Raw genomic sequence first — 13,670 nt, 5'->3', positions numbered from 1 at the left:
ATCTCTTCTCTTCCACAGTCACGTGACATAAACCATTATACTCTCCTACCATGATTTGTAAATCACTAGGATAATACAGCATGTGTAAATGTTAAATATATCGAACAGCAGGAGCCAGGTGATGACCAATTCACTGATCATCAGCAGGTGTCAGCATGTCTAGTAATTTTCTTGTTGTAACAATAGAAGTCATTATTAGTTAGATTACTGGTTAGTGAGAAAGTGACGCCGTTAGCAACGCGTCACTGAGCAGAAGGCCTCAGTCACAGATGTTCATACCTGCTCTCCATCGATGGCGTTCAGTCCATCCTCGCCGTCGTCCCCCTGCAGCGTTGGAGCAGAATCAGCTGTTACGTCTCACTGCTCAATCTATGACAAACTGTCGCTTCTCCAGTAAATGCAGCAGTGTCAGCAGACCTCGGTCACTCACCTTGTTGCCTGAGAGGCCTCGGGAGCCCTGCAGATACAAACAGCAGATTTAATGGTTAAAGCATGCTTGACTTTTTCAGCCCGACTCTGAACGTCCAACGTCTGATATATTTAATATTTGTGTGATATATTTATAACAAACTATAAACAAACTTGTTTTTCATGATAAGAACAAAAGTTAATACTAAAAATCAGTCGTCACACAGTCTGACATGAAAAACATCTCCATGAACTCGTCTGTTCAACTGCAGCGTCATTTTCTCCACGTGATCGATTAATGATCTTCAGCAGTGCTCCTCTCAGAGGTACGACACATCGCGTACTGTCAATGGAAAATTGTACTTAGTAGTCAGTATAATCTTTTAATTTATAACTTACAAACTTTATAAGTTTGTATATGGTAGAATATTGCATGTAACCATTTGTGTTTAGAAGTATATAGTGGGTGACATATTGAAAGGATGTCTCATCCTAGGAAGTCTGTAACATTCCAGGGTGTTCTGGCTTTCACCCCCACATCCTAGGAGCATGGGAAAGGTCGTACCTTGTTTTATTTTTTTACGGTAGGATTAACGTAGTTATATCTGTTTTAGTCTAAGTGCCTTTTTGTTTAGATGAACTGTTGGACTTTCCAGACCAGCAGTTTAGGGAAGTCATTTATGGGGTCACACTCTGACCACACACACACACCTCCACATTTCAATGTATGGAACCAACGCTCACTGAAGTGTATAAATAAAAGACGAGGGCAGTCCTCGGGGCCAGTCTCTGAGACTCACTCTTGAGTGTGAGTTCTGAGAGCTGCCCTTGCTAGCAAGTAATTCTGTGTGTTTCTCTTCTCTGACTCTCTACTGAAGAAGTGTTTTAGAATATATCTCTTAACATTATTTGGTCCTTCGAGCCGGATTAGAAAATATCAGAACTGTTATCTGTGACTCTGTTCCAGGATCCAGCACTGATTCCTGACGCCGTGGGAGCCAGCACCGAAGCCTGTGCACAGCCTCTTAGACGAGGAGAGAGCCCCAGGACGTGAATTCGGGTCTGGGCCGGTAGCCTGGTCCACGGTGCTGGGATTCAATTCAATTCAATTCAATTTATTTATATAGCGCCAAATCACAACAAATGTCGCCTCAAGGCGCTTCATAGATACAGAGAAAAGCCCAACAATCATATGACCCCCTATGAGCAAGCACTTTGGCGACAGTGGGAAGGAAAAACTCCCTTTTAACAGGAAGAAACCTCCGGCAGAACCAGGCACAGGGAGGGGCGGCCATCTGCTGCGACCGGTTGGGGTGAGAGAAGGAAGACAGGATAAAAGACATGCTGTGGAAGAGAGACAGAGATTAATAACAGGTATGATTCAATACAGAGAGGTCTATTAACACATAGTGAGTGAGAAAGGTGACTGGAAAGGAAAAACTCAATGCATCATGGGAATCCCCTGGCAGCCTACGTCTATTGCAGCATAACTAAGGGAGGATTCAGGGTCACCTGGTCCAGCCCTAACTATATGCTTTAGCAAAAAGGAAAGTTTTAAGCCTAATCTTAAAAGTAGAGATAGTGTCTGTCTCCCGAATCCAAACTGGAAGCTGGTTCCACAGAAGAGGGGCCTGAAAACTGAAGGCTCTCCCTCCATTCTACTTTAAATACTCTAGGAACAACAAGTAGGCCTGCAGAGTGGAGAGCGAAGTGCTCTAATAGGGTGATATGGTACTACAAGGTCATTAGATAAGATGGGGCCTGATTATTTAAGACCTTGTATGTGAGGAGCAGGATTTTGAATTCAATTCTGGATTTAACAGGAAGCCAATGAAGGGAAGCCAAAACAGGAGAAATATGCTCTCTCTTTCTAGTCCCTGTCAGTACTCTTGCTGTCAGCATTTTGGATTAACTGAAGGCTTTTCAGTGAGTTTTTTGGACATCCTGATAATAATGAATTGCAGTAGTCCAGCCTGGAAGTAATAAATGCATGAACTAGTTTTTCAGCGTCACTCTGAGACAGGATATTTTCCAATTTTAGAGATGTTGCGCAAATGGAAAGAACGCAGTCTTACATATTTGTTTAATATGTGCGTTGAAGGACAGATCCTGGTCAAAAATGACTCCAAGGTTCCTCACAGTGTTACTGGAGGCCAAGGTAATGCCATCCAGAGTAAGAATCTGGTTAGATACCATATTTCTAAGCTTTTCAGCGCCGAGTACAATGACCTCAGTTTTATCTGAGTTAAGAAGCAGAAAGTAGTGGCCATCCAAGTCTTTATGTCTTTAAGACATTCCTGCAGTTTAACTAATTGGTGTGTGTTATCTGGCTTCATGGACAGATAGAGCTGGGTGTCATCTGCATAGCAGTGAAAATGTATGCTATGTCTTCTAATGATGCTGCCTAGGGGAAGCATGTATAATGTAAACAGAATTGGTCCTAGCACTGAACCTGTGGAACTCCATAATTAACCTCAGTGTGTGAAGAGGACTCTCCATTTACATGTACAAATTGGAGTCTATTAGATAGATATGATACAAACCACTGCAGTGCAATACCTGTAATACCTACAGCATGTTCTAATCGCTCTAATAGGATATTATGGTCAACAGTATCGAATGCTGCACTAAGGTCAAGAAGGACAAGCACAGAGATGAGTCCACTGTCAGAGGCCATAGAAGATCATTTGTAACCTTCACTAAAGCTGTTTTCTGTGCTGTGATGAGCTCTGAAACCTGACTGAAACTCTTCAAATAAACCATTCCTCTGCAGATGATCTGTTAGCTGTTTGACAACTACTCTTTCAAGGATTTTTGATATGAAAGGAAGGTTGGAGATTGGCCTATAATTAGCTAAGACTGCTGGGTCTAGAGATGGCTTTTTGAGTAAAGGTTTAACTGCAGCCACCTTGAAGGCCTGTGGTACATAGCCGATTATTAGAGATAGGTTGATCAAATTTAAGATCGAAGCATTAATCAATGGCAGGACTTTTTTGAGCAGTTTTGTAGGAATGGGGTCTAAAAGACACGTTGATGGTTTGGAGGAAGTAATTATTGAAGTTAACTCAGAAAGATCGATTGGAGAAAAAGAGTCTAACTTAACATCAATGGTACTAAGAGTAGCTGTAGATAATATTACATCTGTGGGATGATTATTGGTAATTTTTTCTCCAATGATAAAAATTTTATTTGTGAAGAAGTTCATGAAGTCATCACTAGTTAACGTTAAAGGGATGGTTGGCTCATAAGAGCTCTGACTTTTTGTCAGCCTGGCTACAGTGCTGAAGAGAAACCTGGGGTTGTTCTTATTTTCTTCAATCAGTGATGAGTAGTAAGCTGTTCTGGCTTTGCGGAGGGCTTTCTTATAAAGCAACAGACTATTTCTCCAGGCTAAATGATGATCCTCTAAATTTGTGACACGCCATTTCCTTTCCAGATTACGAGTCATCTGCTTTAGGGTACGTGTTTGAGAATTATACCACGGGGTCAGGTACTTCTGATTAGAGACCTTAGTTTTCACAGGAGCTACAGTATCCAGAGTCGTACGTAGTGAGGAGGTGAAATTATTAACAAGATAATCGACCTCTGTTGGGGTAGCGTTCAGATAGCTGCTCTGCTCTGTGTTGGTACAGGGCATTGACGATGATAACAGTGGCTGGATTATATTCTTAAACTTAGTTACAGCGCTTTCAGAAAGACATCTACTTTGATAAAGTCCACTCTCCACTGCTGCGTGATCAATTATTGTAAATGTAAATGTTATCAAGAAATGATCAGACAGGAGAGGGTTTTCAGGAAACACTGTTAAATGTTCAGTTTCTATGCCATATGTTAAAACAAGATCTAGAGTGTGATTAAAGTGGTGGGTGGGTTCTTTTACATTTTGAGAGAAACCAATTGAGTCTAACAACAGATTAAATGCCATGTTGAGGCTGTCATTTTTAGCATCAACATGGATGTTAAAATCACCCACAATAATTATTTTATCTGAGCTCAGAACTAAATCAGATATAAAGTCTGAGAAATCAGACAGAAACTCTGTGTAAGGCCCAGGTGGACGATAGATGATAACAAGTAAGACTGGTTTCTGAGTTTCACAGCTGGGGTGGACAATGTTAAGCATCAGGCTTTCAAATGAATTAAAAGTCTGTCTTGGTCTTTCATTAATTAATAGACTGGTGTGAAAAATTGCTGCCACACCGCCCCCTCGACCTGTGCTTCGAGATTTCTGGTAGTTAGAATGACTCGGGGGTGTTGATTCATTTAAACTAACATAATCATCCTGCTGCAACCAGGTTTCTGTAAGGCAGAGTAAATCAATTTGTTGATCAACAGTTCTGATGATCCAAACCACCAGTGAGACGTCAGAGGGTGAGAAACACTATTTTGGTATGTAAAACGGCCGCAAAGGTTTAAAGTCACGTGATAAAATAGGTTGGGTTCGCCGAAAGGAACTGAATTAAATTTAGGTTTTAGAAGTAGCCGTAAATACTTCGTAAAAAATTAAAATAGGTTAGGATTCGCCGAAAGGAACTGAATTAAATTTAGGTTTTAGAAGTAGCCGTAATCACTTCGTAAAAAATTAAAATAGGTTGGGTTCGCCGAAAGGAACTGAATTAAATTTAGGTTTTAGAAGTAGCCGTAAATACTTCGTGAGAAGATAAAATAGGTTGGGTTCGCCGAAAGGAACTGAATTAAATTTAGGTTTTAGAAGTAGCCGTAAATACTTCGTAACAAGATAAAATAGGTTGGGTTCGCCGAAAGGAGCTGAATTAGACTTAGGTTTTAGAGGTAGCTGAAATTACCTCGTGACAAATTAGCGCGCAAATGTCTATATGTGTGTGTGTCTGGAAGTAAGTTGATTTTACAGCACAATACGCTGCTGAACTACTTCCATTTTTGTTTTCTTTGCTGAGGCTCAAGTACTGGTGACAAAGGAGAACGGTTGAGTTTCATCTCATAAAACTGATACCGCTTCACCGTTAGGGTGAAGTCCAAGGCCGTATCAGTAAACCACTCTGAAGTCAAGTGTGCCAGCGACGGCCCAGCAAAATCTTTGAAAATGGAGAATAAACAAGCGAAATTAACACCTGATGAGAAATGTTTAGAAAAACAACAAGCCAGAGCAGGACAAATCCAAAAGAAAGGGAAAGGAATGCATAGTGGAAGAGCAAGAGGTAGAGGCAGAGCTACACACACACACACCAAACAGTGGCTTTAGCACTACATGCTGGAGGTGTGGAAAAGAGGGACATTTTGTATGTGACTGTAAGAAACAAAGAAGACAGTAACTCAGAATAGGATAGCAGCTCAGGTGAAGAGAGCAGTTCAGACTAGGAAGAACGTAATAATCCCTCACCAAGTGAAAATTAGAGATCAAAGTAGTTTAAAGTAGTTTAAAAAGGGTTGGAAACAGACCCGACTGAATAGCAGTTCATACAAGAGGAATAAAGTAAAATAACCAAAAGGCTAAATTACAACTTATCTTTAATGTATTCATACTAATAATAGCAAGGATAACAACCTGTAAACTGGTGTTAATGATAAAATAATATTAATATGAAGAGGCACCTCAGTCAGTTATGATGTGAGGTGGATAATTGTTGAAAGTAATCTGCATTAAGCTTAGGGTTGCTCAAATTCAGTACAATGACATATGAAGTAAAATAGGTAAATATTTAAACTAATGATGTGTATAGAGGCACTTGACCTGTTTGAAAAACTGTCATCCTAATATGAGCCATTGTTGAGATATAGAGCACACCTGTGAAAACAACTAATATGCTGAACCCTGTATAAAACAGCTGAAAACTACATGATGGAGAAGCTGAATTGAATATGAAAGTGCAAGTGGATCACCATGGCACATATCATCAGCCATGTGATTTATTTACGCAGATGAAAAAAGTGAGTGTGAATGTGTCTGACGTCACAGTGTTTTTGTGCGCTGTGTAAAAGTAATTGCTTCTGATTGTGAGAGCGGTGATTCTGCAGGTCACCAGCTATTGTAAAGAAGAAAAAAAAAAAGAGTGAAAAAGAGACAAAACTTACATTGTAGATGAAAAATAATCATAGGAAAAAGGTTTTGTGTTGATCAGCCAAGAACAACTACAATCTCATTTTCTGCTTTAAAGAGAAGGACTGTTCACAAAACAGAGAGAGATATGTGTTGATTAAGCAGTGATAATAATAATGAAAATGTCTTAGTTGTCACTTTCAGGTGAAAAGCAGACCTGAATCAATTTTCCACATGCAGCGGTCGAAGAAAGTTATAGTTTAACATCATTGGAAACGTTCAGGCCAAGTTTCTGGCTAACGTATTTACAGCACCATGTGTCTCTCAAACTCACAAGCGAGCTCTCACTCCTCCCTGAAGACAAGGAATGCAGCTCCAAAGAGCAATAACATGGCAGATAAAGAGACAGCAGCAAAGTCCTGGGCAAAGAGTCGCAGCAAGCAGCAGCGAGTGTGGACAAACAGCATCAGAGAAGAAGAGCAAACCCATCATCCTGCCTGATTGGATGAATGGCACTGTGTTCCCAACAAGCTGCAAATTCACTGTGCATGTGAAAAGAACGTTTGAGGAGAACTGAGGAGACTGTTGGAGTTTGACATTTGCCACCTTTGGAGAAAATGGCAAGAAGAGACAGTGAAACACAGGACAAAGCTGAAAGAGAACTGCCTGCTATTGGACTGTTGAAGTGGGAGAGGACAACAGTGAGAGTAAGTGAGAATGCTGGTGTTTAAAGTGGGAAATCAAAATTTGGGTTAGCAAACCTGGGGAAAAGAAAACTGACTGCTTAAGTGGGAAAATTGTGAAGGAGTCTGAAACATTGCAAAAAGAAACATACAAAATCACACACACGAGCCGAACATGCATTAACCCTACTAACACAAACACAAGAGAGCTCATGAAGATTAGACAACATCTTAAGCATGTGAGTCTGTTTACCATTTTGTCCAAGTCACTTAGTGTGATGAGAAGTGATGCAAAGATCAGTGAACTCATAGCACATCAGTTACAAAATGATTAAATAATAGCAGAGAAATGTGTAGGAAAGGTAGCTTTAAGAACATGTTCTGCTGGATATGCAGCTCCACAGACATTGATTAAACCTGCCTAATAACACAAACACACATGCAATGAAGATCAGCTTGTTATCTTTCATCAGTGTTAAAATAGTGTGAATTTAACAGACACTTGTTATCAAATGCTGAATTTACTCAATGCAAAAAATTGACTCTCTAGGTTGCAGGACAACAGTTTAATTTTTGTGGGAAAAAAGATTCCGGTTTGACCAACCAGTGATCAGACAATAAATTTAGTTGTTAATATAGTGAATTGGGAGATGCTTTCTGCTTGATTGATGCAGCACAAGTAATTTACTGTATAAAGGAAATTGTCTTTTGTGATAACATTTTGAATATGCATTTCTGTTGTCCTGTCATCTTAGTGGGTTAATAGCTGATATGCAAATTAGTTGATCGTTCTTAGATTGATGAAAGGTGACTGAATTCTAGCACGAGTGAATGGGATGTGTTGGAGTTTGTTAGAGTGGAGACTCTAAAACACTGAGTTTCCTGTTTTGATGTGCGAGTGAATCCTGCACCCAGATACACAACTCTGAATACATAAGAACAAACATCTTTTGTGAAATAGCTGATGACATGTCACATGTTTATGATGACGGGAAAAAAGAAAAACTGGATAAACTAGATCTGTGGCCTAAATGAGTGAAAAGCACAGACCTGGGAATTAAACTCATATCTAATAACATATTAGGCTTATGTTGTGTGTTGTGTGGCTGATGGATGATTTGGAGTGAATCTAGCTGATGATTTTTCTTTTGTTGTGAAGGTGAGCCTGCCAATTAGTAAGATGGTATGATAAACCATGCTAATGGTATGATTTACCCTCCTGAGATGAGGAGCTTGTGTCATGACGTAACAAGGCCTTTTTATTTTGATACTTTCACAGTGCACTGAAAGTTTTGTTCGATAATCTCTGTTTGAGCAGATCTGCACGATTAGAACAGAAAGCGTTGTACGACACGTCGTCGAGAAAATTGTTACAAGTGAGTTTCTCCACATTAAAATGGGCTCAGGAGAAAGCCACTTATTTGAAACAATTAGAAAATGAGAGTCCCTGCCCAAAAAGGATTCAGCGAGGTAATCCGATCTAAAGTTCTTCTTTTTCTTTTGAAATGACGTCATTTTGCTGAGAGTGGAAACGTAATGCGACGATCGATTCCACTATCAGCAAAGAAAGAAAGAATGGTAAATGGTAAAATGGTAAATGGCCGCTTTACTAGTCCCTAAGGACCCCAAAGCGTTTTACATATCCAGTCATCCACCCATTCACACATCCATTCACACACCCATTCACACACTGGTGATGGCAGCTACATTGTAGCCACAACCACCCTGGGGAGCACTGACAGAGGCGAGGCTGCCGGACACTGGCGCCACCGGGCCCTCTGACCACCACCAGTAGGCAACGGGTGAAGTGTCTTGCCCAAGGACACAACGACCAAGACTGTCCAAGCCGGGGCTCGAACTGGCAACCTTCCAATTACAAGGCGAACTCCCAACTCTTGAGCCACGATCGCCCCTGAATGAATGAAAAATGAGTGAGAGAAAATAAAACTGACTGACTAGTAAAAGCTGACAAAAGCTGACAAGACTTTACTGATGTAACACGACTGTGCGAAGTTAACCCCCACCTTACAAAGGTGCAGATGAATCTATGTGTGTTTCTTTTTACAGGAGCAGAAAGATGACAGCAACATCCGAGGTTGCATACCGATTTAACTTTTAAATGCCACTTTCTGTGTTTGTGAATCTACCAGGGGTGTGTTATTCATGGGTTTGTGTTGCTCACAGAGATTACTGTGAGAAAGAGTGTATACACCCGCGCAGCGCTAACATTTACATTTTCTTCTCTACAGCATTACAGTTCTTCATGTGACTTGATCATGTGATTTATACCAGGACAACTAGTTAATGTTTTTCTACTACAGGATTTCTGGGTTTATGTGTGAAGAAACTGTGTTTATAGGTTATGAGTTGGTGATGCTGTTATACTGTGTTTCTTGTGTTGAAAACTAGTGTCACTTCTTTCCACAGCTATGGATGGCTAACTTTATGGTCTTTTTATGGCACCTCTGGAACCTGTCGACCTGCGTCTGACCACCGGGATGGTCAATGTGTATTGCTAATGTTTGTTTTTCTAAGAGTCCATGTAGAGGATTCAGCAGAAGCAGACAAGTGACATGAGAAAAACAAATAGGAGATGCAGTTTTTATGGAATAATTTAATATGGGGCTCATTAGCTGACCACTATTGAGCTCATAGTGATTGATGAGTTGAGTGACTTTGCTTAAGAGAAGTCACCGATTACATTAATGTTAACTGAGTACATGGGATGATCCATGTCTGAGGCAAATTATGGAAATAATTGTAGTTTACTGATTTGAAAAAAACTGCACATGATACTTGTCTTGCTGATGTTGAATGCTTTATTACTCTTATGATATAATTGTTTATAAGTGTGAAGTTTGATTTCACTTCCAGATCTTGTTTTCCAGGCCATTATGGTGTGTATGCAGGCTCCTGGCAGAGCCAGTTTTTAAGCAAACTAAATATGCAAAACACACTAACATCTTTTTTGCAGGGTTATAGGTCCGGGGTGGTGCTGCTCCAGAGGAGGAGACGCCCTGATGTTGCCTGGGACGTGATCTAGCTAACCTTTTTCTTTAAGACAGGAATCTGGTTTTGATGAGTTGACTCATGGGAGTGTCCATGCGTCAAGAGGAGGGGTCCAGGATTAACATGAAACAATGAATTAACATTAAATTATGTTTTATATAATTTTTGCAGCGATTTGTGTGATTAACAGTTCATTCAACGGGTATCAAACCTATGCAAGTGGTGCATCCATGTTCAGAGGAGGCTTTGATGGCCTATAAGTGAAGTTCACTGAACTAAAGAATGTGGTTTGATGATTGTTGACATGCTCTCCAAATAGAAGTTTTTCCTCCTAGCAAGGAAATACAGGTGCAGCAGTCATCTCCTGAGAAATCTTCAGAGGCCCAGTGAGAAACAAGAACCATTCCAGGCATAGCTGACAGCCCAGGCAGTGGTTGAGGTCAAAGGTCGAGCTGGTTGGGGCCCATCATGAGATCAGACTTTGGAGCCACAGCAAGGACCACAAAACTGCGTTGGAATGAGAACTGTGCCAAAGGGGATTTCCAGAGGCCAACGGAGGAGATTGTGGACAACAGACGGGCACCTGAAGGATGAGGGGAGCGTGCCAAGCTCCATCGACAGTGCAGGGGGAGTCCGAGGATGACATCATGATTCTGTTAAAAGCACAGGAACCAGAAGCTATGGTGGTGATGACAGCAGTTTCCTATGAACATCACCTAATGCTGTGTCACTGTACTGTGCATACGATGACACTCTGAAGACTGCTGGGATCATAACAGCAGTAAGATAACTGGACCCAGCACCCTTTCCACAGAGGGTTTTTTCTGCAGAGGATGGATAGTAGAAGAGTCATAAGTATTCCTATCGCAGGACGAAGGCCTAAAGTGAGGTGATGGGGGTTGATAGAGGCCATTTCAAGTGCTTCTGACCACTCCAACTACCTGCAAAATAGCGAAGAGACCCTCCTGGATACATCAGAGCCACTGCAAAAAGGTTAAGGTCCCAGAGGATTCCACTTCCTCCACAGAAATCAACTAGTAGAGGAAAGTTTCACCCTCACTTGGTTGCTTCAGTGGCGAGGGGGAAGTGCTGATTGGGCGCCCGTAGGGAATTGCTCGCACTTCAACCTCCAGCCATTGGCCAACTCTAGAGTAACCAAGTAGTAGGGTGTGACGGACCTGTACGTAGCCATGGGAAGGTGGACCCTCCTGGCTACCTTGACTACGACGCTCACCTTTACAGGACAAAGACAGAATCGGCAAATACAGACTATTATGTCTGCTCTCATATGCCCATCACGCCTTTGAGACAAATCCAGCAGGCCCAAAATCAGGACTATGTAAGTGATACAAGTGACTGGTTTTCTTGGCTTTACACTGGCTCCTGGTTACAGGTGTTAAAAAGACTTATTTTGTGTGTACTGCCATGTCTAAAACTCATGATTAACTATATAATATTTTCCGCTGTTGCTGCATACATGGCCGTGACAAGTGATGATAATGACTCCGACCTGTTGGAACATGAAGACTTTGTGTGATTAATGACGATGTGACAGAAAATGTACAACAAGATGTTACATACTGATATCTCACTTAAAGTTTATACTGACAACAGGAGGGAATGTCAATGGAAAATTGTACTTAGTAGTCAGTATAATCTTTTAATGATATAAGTTTGTATATGGTAGAATATTGCATGTAACCATTTGTGTTTAGAAGTATATAGTTGGTGGCATATTGAAAGGATGTCTCATCCTAGGAAGTCTGTAACATTCCAGGGTGTTCTGGCTTTCACCCCCACATCCTAGGAGCATGGGAAAGGTCGTACCTTGTTTTATTTTTTTACGGTAGGATTAACGTAGTTATATCTGTTTTAGTCTAAATGCCTTTTTGTTTAGATGAACTGTTGGATTCATTTATGGGGTCACACTCTGACCACACACACACACACACACACCTCCACATTTCAATGTATGGAACAAACGCTCACTGAAGTGTATAAATAAAAGACGAGGGCAGTCCTCAGGGCCAGTCTCTGAGACTCACTCTTGAGTGTGAGTTCTGAGAGCTGCCCTTGCCAGCAAGTGATTCTGTGTGTTTCTCTTCTCTGACTCTCTACTGAAGAAGTGTTTTAGAATATATCTCTTAACACGTACCTTTTGTCCTCTGCTTCCAGGACAGCCCCGGATGCCCTGAAGTCCAGGAAGTCCAGGAGGACCTCGCTCGCCCTGCAACACAAAAGCAAAGTCAGTGCACCTGGTTCGAGCTCTCTGTCTGCTTTGTCCTGTAGGTCCATCTTTCAGTTATCAGGTTATATGAATAATATCTCAAAAATACATTTGCATTTAAGTAAAATATAAATGTCAACTGCTTTTAGGAAGCCCCCATAAACAGGAGCAAGCAGTTGGCAATTTAACAAGAAGAACACAAACTACAAACTAGAAAATTCAAAATAAATAATTAAAAGCAAAATTTTTTAATGGTAATGAATTCAGGTTTCACGCTTTTTCAACCAGATTCAAGATCCTTTATTTATCACATGCATAGTTACACGCAGTGAAACGTGTCCTGACCTGCTGCTCGACTGTGCAAAAACAGAGAACATTTTGTACAAATAACTGAATAAAATAAAACAATCTGGAAATTTTTACACTGGCAATCTGAAAATGTGCATTGTGCGAGTGTCTCATTTACAGCTGAAGAGCTCGTGGTGGGATGAAGAAGAAGCACTTACACCGACTCCTTCTTCTCCCGGGAAACCCGGATGACCCCGCTCTCCCTTCTCACCCTGTTTATAAAGCAAACACACTCAGAACCATCAGACAGAAAGCAAAGGGCTGCAAAAGCCTTCAGGACACATTTCACAACTTATTAGATTAAGTGGCAGCTGGTCAGTAATGTGATATATTAAAATAATATTTTAGTTATTAGAGTTTATGTATTTAGACAATCGGGAAGCACAACATTAAAAGTGATTGCGTCATGGACACCAGAGCAGCTCCGGCTGCCGTCCACATGAACAGGTTAAAGCTCCATTGTGCAGAGAGGAGCTCGTTTAAAATGGACTGAGGCACAGTGGAAACTGATCTCAGGTCAGACCCATCCACACATGGACTGTGTGGATGGGTCTGTGGGAGAGGGAGCATCCGCCCTGTGGAGCTGGCAGCTGGCACATCTGGACAGGCTCCGTCAGTGCTGAAATCTATATACAGGTATCTACACAGGTATCAGAGCAGCATCTGCTCCGTGCAGACGTGTTTTTCAGATGCGGCCTTCATGTTTGAGTGGGATGATGCTAAAGCGCAGAATGCATCTGTTGCACCAGCCGCCTGCAGTCCAGACCTCTGACCTGCTGCTCAGTTTCATGCAATGGTGAATTTTTGCATTTGAAATGTGTGATATGTTCACTGAAAACATTCCTGGTGTAAAGTTGGGTTTCACACTCACCTTTACCGCTCGTGGCCTGGAGGACCACGGGGGCCTTTGTCTCCCCAACATTTGCACATCACTCCGCAGCATTCCCGGGCTATCACGGTGCTCTGCAGTCAGACGAGG

General features: G+C 41.4%; 1 protein-coding gene across 1 annotated transcript in view; it reads right to left on the bottom strand.

The window, feature by feature from the left end:
- LOC146509222 (collagen alpha-6(VI) chain-like) overlaps positions 1 to 13,670 on the bottom strand; it is a 103,022-nt gene that overhangs the window by 88,778 nt on the left and 574 nt on the right. The window contains exons 2-6 of the mRNA XM_085175953.1: positions 13,563 to 13,654; positions 12,850 to 12,903; positions 12,272 to 12,343; positions 431 to 457; positions 280 to 324 (exon numbers count right to left, since the gene is read on the bottom strand). Coding sequence (XP_085032079.1) covers positions 280 to 324; positions 431 to 457; positions 12,272 to 12,343; positions 12,850 to 12,903; positions 13,563 to 13,634 — 270 coding nt within the window. The 5' untranslated portion in view covers positions 13,635 to 13,654. The remainder of the gene's footprint in view (positions 1 to 279; positions 325 to 430; positions 458 to 12,271; positions 12,344 to 12,849; positions 12,904 to 13,562; positions 13,655 to 13,670) is intronic.

The sequence above is a fragment of the Neolamprologus multifasciatus genome, chromosome 11 (genome assembly GCF_963576455.1).
Source record: "Neolamprologus multifasciatus chromosome 11, fNeoMul1.2, whole genome shotgun sequence".
NCBI lineage: Eukaryota > Metazoa > Chordata > Actinopteri > Cichliformes > Cichlidae > Neolamprologus > Neolamprologus multifasciatus.
This window is presented reverse-complemented; position numbering and strand designations above follow the sequence as displayed.